General features: G+C 40.1%; 1 protein-coding gene across 1 annotated transcript in view; it reads left to right on the top strand.

Moving 5' to 3' along the window:
• The window catches only part of DMPK (dystrophia myotonica protein kinase), a 33723-nt gene extending 24248 nt beyond the window's left edge, over positions 1-9475 (top strand). The window contains exons 10-16 of the mRNA XM_018561509.1: positions 1598-1674; positions 1789-1891; positions 4146-4270; positions 6214-6317; positions 6666-6736; positions 7969-8043; positions 9109-9475. Of these exons, the coding sequence (XP_018417011.1) occupies positions 1598-1674; positions 1789-1891; positions 4146-4270; positions 6214-6317; positions 6666-6736; positions 7969-8043; positions 9109-9195 (642 nt within the window). The 3' untranslated portion in view covers positions 9196-9475. The remainder of the gene's footprint in view (positions 1-1597; positions 1675-1788; positions 1892-4145; positions 4271-6213; positions 6318-6665; positions 6737-7968; positions 8044-9108) is intronic.
• The last annotated feature ends 1531 nt before the right edge of the window (positions 9476-11006 follow it).

Genomic DNA, 11006 nt, shown 5'->3' with positions numbered 1-11006 from the left:
TATATATATAGCTATGATGGGCATCCCAAATGCCTTTGAGTGCCTTAAAAGCAAAGTGTGCTACTTTTTCAAACTGGTAGCTATGGAAATAAAATGTTATATGTTAAAATGTGGGTATACATTTTTTTACCTTGGGGGCTGCAGAGTAATGATTGACAAACAGGCTGCATGCTGCCGTGAGCTGTCAGTTCACCACCAGTGGTCCGTAGGTACTTTAACACGCAGCAACTGCCATCTGCTGCTTTAAAACCATGGAACAGACTAATTAACCTTTTTCATTCTTCTTCATGTTATTACTGCAATGGCCATAGTTGGATTCATTGTACCCTGGGTCTTGGCCTGTTTTCAGTTCATGGGCCCCCCTCTAGTTGAATGAGATCATGCATAAAGGCCATTGTAAACAGACATTTGTGTTTTGTATCTGACATGGTTTGTGGAACATTTTAGCAGGAACTGGAACACGTTGTTTGAATTTTGAAATGGATCTTTTACAATGGTAAACTCAAGAGGATTGTATTAAAACAATGCTTCCAGGTACAGGGTGCATGCATATGATTGTTCGATGATCTTAAAGGAAACCTTTAATTAGAGCAATACAAAGGCTACCATTTTGGATTCCCTCTTAATAAAAAAAGTCGAAAAACTTGCAGAGCAGAAATTGACTTATTAGGAAAAGCATTAAATTGCAGAGGTTTTTTTTTTTAGCATCCCCATGATCCCCTCTGTAGTCCTGGGCAGCCACCAGTCCTGCCCTTTTTATAATCCACCACTGGGTTAAGTTACAGAAACCAAGTGTAGTTTATTTATAACATATTTAGAATGGCACTATAGTGTTGATTAATATGTAAAGGTAATGAATAAAAAGAAAATATCCTCTGGAAATAAAGAAACTAATGTTGTAGTTAAATACCTTTAAAAATCTATTTACTTTTTTTACGATTTAAATCAGCGGTCACGTGACTGCTCAGTCCTACTCATCTTCTGCAGCTCGCTGGGCTTGGAACAGAGAATGCAAAAGATACTCAGCTTCTGCTGATGTCACAGAACCAAGAGACGACCTTTACCCTCATAGAAAGTCCACTTAGGATGTAGGTGGAGATACATGAATGATTGACATCCCTTGCTAATCCCCGCCAGAAGCCACTGTAACACTATGGAGGGCTGGAGAGGGGTGTGGCAGCTGTATTATGACTATGGGACTGCAGACACGCTGTGTCTCCCATGTTGGTAGCAGAGACCCAAACTGGCCACGTTAGGATGGATCTGCTTTTGTGTCTAGCGTGGTCAGTTACAGTGGTTGTTTCCTGAGGGAACTGGCAGAATAACGAGGTATTCCGGCCAACTTTTCAAAGTTAGGGTTATAACATACACTTTAACTAAAAGCAAATAAGCTGTTAACTTTGCAAGAGAATGAAGTGAAGCTCTCCTGACTTCCTTCATCCAATCATGTTCAAAATACAATTTGTTTTTCCCCTTGCACATGATTGGGTATTCTCTACGAAGTGAATTCTCACCACATTCACTAAGATAAAGGAAAATGCTCTTACATAGCGAACAGCCTTTAGTAAATCGACCCTTATTTGTTTGTTTTTTTCAGGAGACAATCTCAGATGTTGGGGACAGCTCCCCTCTGGGAGTCAACCTCCCATTTGTTGGCTACTCGTATACATTCAGGTGATCACAGCTACTTTAATATAGAAGTTTATGAGAAGATCCCAGCACATATTGATGCATGCCAGTAAAAATAGAAGTGTGAAGTTGGATACATATTACATCTGTTATTTCTAGGGAGGACGGCAGGGAACACGTTTGGGGAAACATGAAAAACATCTGTGAATGTAAATCAGAATCAACATCAGACCATCACAAAATGAGCCATAGAGACGACTTGGTGAGTAGTAATTTCACGATCTGTTATATTAAAATATGTAATAAATATATATGTTAAAGTATACTTAAAATGTATTTTTATTATAACAGGTATTTATATTGTGTCAGCAATTTACACCGCACTTTACATACTGTACATTCACATCAGTCCCTGCCATCAAACAGCTTACAATCTTATCTCTATCTCACATACATACATATACACACTAGGTCCAAATTAGCCCTCGTTCACATCTCTGCGATGCAGGGGCGCGTGAGATCGCATGTGTAACTGTTAGGTGTGCTGCATTGCCATTATTTCTTAATGGCACCCCAACGCAAAAGGTGCATGCAGTTCTTTAAATGTGGTAGGCAGCCTGTTCAAATGAATGGACTGCCCAACCTTAACAGCGATGTTGCATCGCAGTGATGTGAACGAGGGCTTAGACAGGAGCCAAATTACTGTATTTTTCTGTGTATAAGACTATACTTTTTCTTAAAAATATTTACCTAAAAATGGAGGGGCGTCTTATACACAGGGGGCCGAAAGGAGAACCGCGGTTGCGAAACTGCCGATACCTCTGCAAACTAGCCTCACGAGTGAAACTTCCGATTGCAGAGACAAGCTAACAGGTTTCCTCCAATCATGAGCCTTATGTACCTGACGTCAGCTGATGCTGCAGGGAGCGTGTAGCCAGTGCCCAGATGCAACAGGGAGCCCATAAAAATTTAAATACCGGTACCAGTAAGCGGCTGTTTTACTCTGCAAAATTTAAACTGGATGTAATCAGTTATGCAAAAGAGCATGGAAATTAATTGATTTCTGAATTTTGGGTAAGAAAAGTGGGGCGGCGTCCTATACATGGGGGCGTCTTATAGACGGAAAAATACGGTAACCTACCATCTTTGAAGTGTGGGAGGGAGCCCACATAAGCCCAGGCAAAACATATAAAACCATGCAGACAGTATCAAACTAAGAACACCACTGCTACAGGGCAATAGTGCTAAACACTAATATACATATACAGTATATGCTCCACTTCCTGCTCAGTACTTCCAACTTAATGAGTTAGAGAGAATTCTGTCTACTGACTTGCAGAGAAAATAGTTTTCTCTGTAGCTGGCTGGTGCTAGAACTTATGTTTTTCTGTATATGGAATACGATTACTGAAATATGGTCCACCATGCAGGTAAAATGCTGTTTCTTTGAGAAGTCCTGTAACATCTGCTGCTCCATCATTTTGCTCAGCAAAATGTAGTAACAATGCAGCTTTTCCAGTTTCAGACTTTATATTGTGCCTAATAGAGCCTTGGATGGTGATGTTTATTCCACAGGCTTTTCATTCCTCCTCCCTGGGGAAAAACAAGGTGGATAGGAAAGCTTAGTGACACTAAACTCAGGACATAAATCTTAAAAATGCATTCAAGTACCTTAACTCTTAACAAAAGCCTATTTGTGTATCACTTGGCTGTAGATCCTCAAATCATCTCTGAATTCATGCTGACACTGTCCTTCCCTCTGGAGGGTGGCTACTTTTGTTCCCCATGGTCCCTTTGTGTGTTGTAAAAGTAGTCACCACTCCAAGCTCACTCCCGTGATGGACTACAATGTCATGTTTAGTTTACTAATTTGTATTGATATTGTAGTCCATCAAGGGAGTGATCTTGGAGCGGTGACTACTTTACAACACACACAGGGACCATGGGGAACAATAGTAGCCACTCGCCAGAAGGAAGGACAGTGTCCGCACTTAAGCTTCCTTAGGAAACCTTCTCTATATGGTTGTTGTGTGTTCTCATTCACACAGTATGCCTAAAAGTAATTTAAAAAAAATTACCTTTTTAAGTTTCTTGCGATCAAGATGATACATATGATTTTTTAGTCAGCTTTTTTTACTTGAATTGGGGAGTTAAGGGACAAACTGGAGGGACAAGACTGAGAGACAGTTCATTCACATATAATGTACCACCCAGTTCTATGCACATTATGTAGACATGGTCCACTGTTATCTCTATCAGGAAACCCACCCTGAGAAATGCCATGCAGCTAATTGCTGGAGTGCATATAGATAAATCATGGCTGCAGAGAGTATGCAGGCGATCAGCAGTACTGAGATGCAACAAAGCTAAAAAGTGAAAAATAAGTATTTTACTTTTAAAAATGTTAAGATACACAGTGCTTTAGCAAATTACATGTCATCTGGTTAGGGTTTACTGCTCTTGTGCAGTGTTATGTTATTAATACGGACATCCCTAATAATAATCCATAATTCTAGGACTCTCATCTGGACCCCTCACTACTGTCTGATCTGCGTAATGCTCTGCAAAGTGAGATTGATGCTCGTGAGGCTTTGACCACTGAAATCAACCTTCTTCAAACAGCCAATCAGTGCCTGGCCAGGTGACATTTCTACATTTTTATAGAATGCATGTGCAGCTTGTCCATTAGGTGGTTCAAAAATAGCTATGCTCCACATCCATATTATACCCCCCAGTATTACCCAGCCCTCATGTGACACTTTAAGTCTGTATATTTTACAGCAGAACTGTCTGACATTCTGGAAAAGTGAGGCATGGAAATACGGACATAGACACGGTGTTCTGTATTTTGCAGTTCCCTTATTATCCGTCCTAGCTATGTAGCTATATAGCTACCAATCATTTCTTAAGATGAATCAGTCACAATTGGACTTATGCAAGAATCTTCAACCTTAAATTATCATAAATGTGAAAAGGATACAGTATATGTTTCCCCTCATTTAGCTTAAAGTAGAACTATAGGCAAAATAAAAAATGACTTGTATGATGCAGTCGGTCACTACCATTAACACAGCAGTCTTTGTTTTTCTAAGTTTTCCTTGTAACATAGTTTTATTATCTGTTGATCCAGCCAGTAGGTCTGTCATTTTTCAGCCTCCTTTAAAGACCAAGCTGTCCAGCAGAAGCAGCAGTGAGGGGGTGAAGACAAACCATTTAACACTTACACCGGTGCTTGCAATAGTCAGCTTGTATGCATATAGTTAAAACCTTTATTCCAAAAAGTAAAAAATAACTGTTTATGTAACTGACTAAAAGTGTTACCTGAAGTTAGACTTTCATTTGTTAGTCACTTATGCAATGTGCATCTAAATCTACTAGGGATGCACCGAAATTTCAGCCGGAACATTTTGGCGGAAAATTGCACTTTGAGCAAAATGCCGATAGTACCAAAACGGCAGAAAATGCGGTGCATCCCTAGCTTCTATCCTTCCTGTGTCTGCAGAGGCAGTGGGGATCCGAGGGGGCAAAGAAGCTGACCGGCACCCAGCAGGGAGAAGAGAAGCTTTCAGGAGGCTAAGTGGGGCGGTGCGGGGAGGAGAGAGCTGTCAGTTGTCACAGGAGGCTACGTTCTCCTCCCACACCACCCTGCTCGGCTTCCTGTGACAGGCGGAGGAGTCAGGATGGAGAGTGGGTGTTTTATTTACAAGTGTAAACAAGCAGATAAGACACTGAGGGGGGAATTTATCAAAACTGGAGCAGTTGTCCATAACAACCAATTAGCTTCTCTCTTCAGTTTGTTCAGTTAAGCTTTGAAAATGAAAGATAAACACTGATAAGTTGCCATGGACAACTGCTCCAGATTTTGTCAGTTCTAGTTTTGATAAATTCCTCCTCTCTGTCTCCTGAGTGTGTATAACAGTATCGTATACAGAGTCCTCTAGCTAAAAGGAAATTCAAAATTATAGGGCTTGTATTCAATAATGTTATAATAACATAGTGGCTGTAAGACAGCGTGTTATCAGCATAGGTGCAGGCAGTTAAAGGACTCACTCTTCTAAGTTTTAGCTCCATAATTCCATTGTCAGACAGTTAAGGCTAAAAAAAAGGTTAATATGTAAAATCTTTTATAGGCTAGACTGAAGATTCAGATTCTGGCATAAGCCAAATTGTGACTGGTTCCCTGTCTCCATTGTCCTTCCTCCATGAAGAAATTAATACAAAATTGGTTAGTAGCACCTAACCTACAGTAGACCATATGGCTGACATTTTTACAGAATAGTTTTAGATCTTTAATATATAAGATGTTTGCTCAGCTGATGGCCCAGGGCTTGCTGAATGTCTAAAGACTAAGCATTTTATATATGGTTATTCTTTTCCTTCCACTATCATACTGAATCAGTAGGTAGTCTTGCTGCCTTATAGCACCGAGGTCTGATTCCACCCAGCTCACTGTATGAGTGGTTGATGCAGTATGTGTGAGTCTGCAGGACCATTGGATTGATGGTTCTTCCTGGGCAAAGAGTTATGTAATTGGTTAATTTCAGTTAAAAAATATATAAAGTATACCTATATTTCTCCCCACAGTCGTCTTTATGAAGCTGACCAGCTGAACTCTGAACTTCAGAGTAAAATACGCTCATTAGAGCAGCAACTAAGAGACAGAGAGGTAGAAGAGGACGAAGAGAGAGGTGAGAGAGGTCTCCATGTCCCTACAGAAGAATATACACTGAAAAAATGAAACAAGAATTTCACCTGTGGTCCATTCAGTTTTGTTTATGCCATGTATCATTGATTTCTTTACTGAGCAAACATTGGCTCTGCAGATGAAGCACTTGTTTCATACTTAATGCATAAAGCTCTATCACTGCTGCACTGCAAATTGTCCTTTTCTATGCCTTATCTGTCCACCTTTGTCCATTCTGCTTTCTCTACTTTCTACTGTCTATATCTGTCTCTTTGCTTCTCTTGATATCACTAGCATCTTCTCTGTTCCATTAACAGAGTTTCTTTGATGTGTCTCCTCCACCCTTTTTCAGAAAAAGTTTTCCTTCCCCGAAGATGTGAAACCTGCAACCAGAACTCTGAACCTACCTCTAGGATTAGACAAGTGAGATTTCTCTAGGGAATAGAATGGGGCTCAAGGCTGTTGTATTGGAACTTGAAAGCGTGACAGTGTGTCTAGGGTAGAACATTTCAAAAGGGGACCAAATGCAAAGCTTTGTGCTAGGAAAGAAGTGATATACTATGGTTGGAGTTAAAAAAACATTGGGGTTTACAGTTTAATCTTAAACGGAAGGTAGAAGCTGAATTTGGTTACCAGTAGACTGACGACCTTGAAGTTTATTTTTTCGATGCATAAGACCAACGATTGGACAAACCTTAGGAGGCAGCAGGTCAATGTACCTCATTTATTTAGAGTCTTTTGTGTTGTTACAATATAAGCACATTTACTAACCCCTTTAAAACATACTGTACGTTGACTCCTAGATTGGACTAATTGTATACTGGAGTTTACATGTATTTGTCAGCTCCATATAAGACATTCATTTGGGCTTCTTTAAGAAGAGGAGCACTAGTATACATTAATGTGTAGCAACCAAGCAGATATTGTCTTTATAAACCTGTCTACAGTAAAGTTGCATATATACCTAAGATGGAGGTCTGTGGATCCTAGCAGTCCTAGTAGATGCCTGTGGTCAATTGTTCTTAAGAGTGATCAATTTCCAGGCTTGAAACTTTAGTCCAGTCTCTATAGTTTCCATTGTGATATGGCTTGCTTATAGCTGGCCATATTAGTGGCTACCTGACAGACCTCTAAACTATTTGCTGTTCACTTGACACCCACATCCATTATTTAAAGCACATTGCATAGTTATAGTCATTACTGTCTGTGAGGCAGTACTGGTCAACATTAGACTATCTCTATTCTATATTCAGATACATTGTAAAAGAAGAGAAAATCACATTTCCAACCTGGTGTAGTAACGTATCTCCCAATGCTGTCATTTGTAGCCCATCATGACAACATTTTCCCATGGTTGGTTCTATTATGTAACATTCTACCAATTGTGGTTGGTTGACATGGATTACTTCACATCTCTGCTATTTGCTTTATGTTTTAAAATAAACCCAATAATGGAGTCATACATGATTTTGGTAGAGGATATTTTTGAAATGTCAAACTATATCTGATTTTGGGATTGTTGAATGGGTTGGGTGGACAGATATGTAGTTTAACAGGGAAGCCCATGTAAATCTGGGGATATAGGAAGCATTTAGCAAATTAATCCTTGCAACCTCCAGGGCTGACTCCGAACCTTTGTCTGTCTTCTTTCTCAGCTAGATAGCTGTATACCTTCCTATTGCCACCCCTTAGTGACACCAGTTCACCGCCACATGCTGCTCTTCTCGCGGGTATGTCACGTGCATGTCACCTGTTGTCTTGTTCTGTGTGAAGAGGAGTGGAAACCAGCTCCCTTCTGTGTCTGTACAAAAAGAGATTCTCAGGTCATCAGAGTCTGTGACATCCTGTCTACCAGAATATGAAGACCTTACATCTTGTGTGTGTTACATTGTCTCGTGTAGATGGGTTGTCTCCCCTGTCTTCTCATGTGTGTTGTCCTTCAATTTTAAATTGAAATGTACTCAGTTTTAGCTCAGACACCATAAGATGCCCCTGTTACCATTATCAGAAATGCCTCTTTTGTACCTTTCTTTAATTTGGTGTCACATTGTTTCTTGGACCTTGCTTTCCCTGACACAATGGATTAGCACATCAAGTAAAAGTGCCTTTAATAGCCACTGCAGCAGTTTCATTGGACATGGTATTGGTGGTTGGTGGATCTTAGTACCTCTGAGTTAGTTCTACCTGATTTAATTTTGCTTTGCTACTGGGACCCCACCTTCCCTGACTTGATGGCTAAGCTCCAACACCAGTGTTTTTCAAGACTGCTAAGACCCTCTCTGGAAACAGGAATGGCAGTTAGTGGAACTGTGAAATTTAACACCTGCTTGGGTCTTATATTTAAGCCCAGCCTTATTATTTTTTTTTTACTGGCAGCTATAGGATATTAGTTGGAGAGAAAGTATGGTATAGCAGATACAGTTCCTGCAAAGAGAGATGGAGCTACAGAAAGAAAGCTGGAAAGGATAACTTATCACCTTTTTTTAGCATTTGTTTCTCCAGTTTTCTCGGTGTTGTAGTTTTGCTCGTTTTCCTTCAGTAGATTAGAATATCATTGCTGGTAACACCTAATTCCTCCATAAATATATATAACACTTTCAAAGTGACGTACAAATACAAAGGAACCATGTGTGCATGTGGCCTAAGATTTCCCCTACATGAAAACGCCAGAACTTCAAGATAAAAAAACAGTTACTTGCCTTTGCTACTCTGCTCCTTAGCAGCCTCCTGTAGAATATGACTGGCACTCATTTAGCATAGATATCATTTTAATACTTTGACTCTGAATTTTACAGGTACCTAGACCAAACTCGTCCTGGATGGGATACCTCTGGCACCTCTGGACCTGGCCCTTGACGTGGATGATGCCTCCTCCGCACTGAGTGACATCTTTTAGATTTCAGTTTCAGAGGCAGAACATTAAAGGTTTACATGTCTTGAGCAATATGGTAGCTGAATATCACAGTCCCGACACAGATATTGCTCTGTAGACAATTCAGTGTGCTTACACTCTGAATCAGTTTTTTTTTTTTCTCACAAATGTCTTAAAAGAGTCTGACACGGGAATGTTTGATGCTGCAGTATTCTGTGTTTCGTGATGTGAGTTTTTAGGTAGTATGAATAAAATTAACATATGCCTTGATTGAAGTGGCCAAGTGCCTGAACCTTGGCCAAAACAGGTTTTTCTGGCTTCCTAATATTTTATAGGCTGCGTGCTGCTGAATGTAGGTTGAACGCACAAGATGGCTGACTCCACTGTGTGTAAATGATGTGCACTTTAAGGTTTATGATTACACTGTGAGTGTTCACCTCTGATTTTAACCAGAATTCTTAGCTGCTGTGGATAAGCTGCATGATGCATGAATTGTTTGACTGTAGTAGAAGGTGTTCATGGGAAAGTGCTGAGACCTCTGAACCTTTTTAAAATTGCTGTGGTGTACTTGATGGTTTTTCCATCTTTTATAATGTTTTTAGAAAGAATTATGCATAATTAACACTTTATACATCTCTTCAATGTAATTGGTCACTTTTATAGTTGGACTTTCAATAGATTTCACCACTTCTTCTTTTTTCTGACTGCGAAATTATCAGTTGGGATTCTGACTGAATTAATCACAGATATTTCCTATCAAAGATCCTACTTTGTGGTCTGTAAGCCATATGACTATACTCTCCTTCTCTTCCTTAATACTGCGTGGCTTGTCTGTATCAGCCACGTGCATATAATTTAAAACTGTGCAGCAATGCTTTATGGGACCTCTTGCCTGAACTGAAATGTCTTGAAAGTGAGAGGCAGCACACCATATGTGAGGGGATAAAAGGAAGCGATCAAAGTCTTGTGAGTGGAACTTACAAGAAGAGAGTTTATAGAAGATACTATGAATGGGTTGACTTTACCCTAATGTAGCTACCTATGGTACAGTAAGTCAGTATATGCTACCTTTGTGAATTGTTTAGCCCTCGTTCACTCCTGAACGTTTTGTAGCGCGTTCTACGCTCGACGAACGCTCTACAAAACGCTCAAAAATATAAATCCCATTGTATTCAATGGTCTCGTTCCCACCTTGGCGTATTTCCGCCCGTCCCTAACGCGCTACAAAACGGCCCACGCCTGAAAAGGTACATGTACTACTTTGGGCCGTTTTGTTGAGCGTTTCCATTGGGATACAGCCAAGTAGCCTTCGGAAACGCGCGACGGTCGCGCAATTTTTTTACCGCGAATCGCTGTAAAAAAACACGACAGTTGCGCATATGCAATACGCCTAGGTGTGAACGAGACCTTAGGGATTCCACTGAAGGAGAGCATTTTTTAGATCTGCTCTAAATGTTGCATTATTGAAGGGGCAGTAATGGGAGACATGAGTTATGCTTTAATACAGTAATTCAGTATGGCGTGAGGAATGTGTTGGAAGGTTTGTATGATGGATTTGATGCTGTGTCACTAATTGGAGAGAGATTGCCCATTGTGTACTGTATGTTAATATGCATATCTGCTAAACAGAAGATTGTGCAACGTTCACATCTTGCATTTCTGAAAGTGAAGTTTTCAACCTTGGATTTTTCTGAATACTCCAAGTATGCCAGTCAAAACTAAACTGATCACTTTGGCTAGGTGCTTTTGATTAGTTGAGACAACTAAGCAAAAAATAACTGGATACGTATTGATACTAGATAGTATTTATTCCCATGGCAT

This window comes from Nanorana parkeri, unplaced genomic scaffold, assembly GCF_000935625.1.
Source record: "Nanorana parkeri isolate BGI_ZX_2015 unplaced genomic scaffold, ASM93562v1 scaffold528, whole genome shotgun sequence".
In the NCBI taxonomy this organism is placed as follows: domain Eukaryota; kingdom Metazoa; phylum Chordata; class Amphibia; order Anura; family Dicroglossidae; genus Nanorana; species Nanorana parkeri.
The sequence above is the reverse complement of the archived record's forward strand: the minus strand, read 5'-3'. Positions and strand labels throughout refer to the sequence as shown.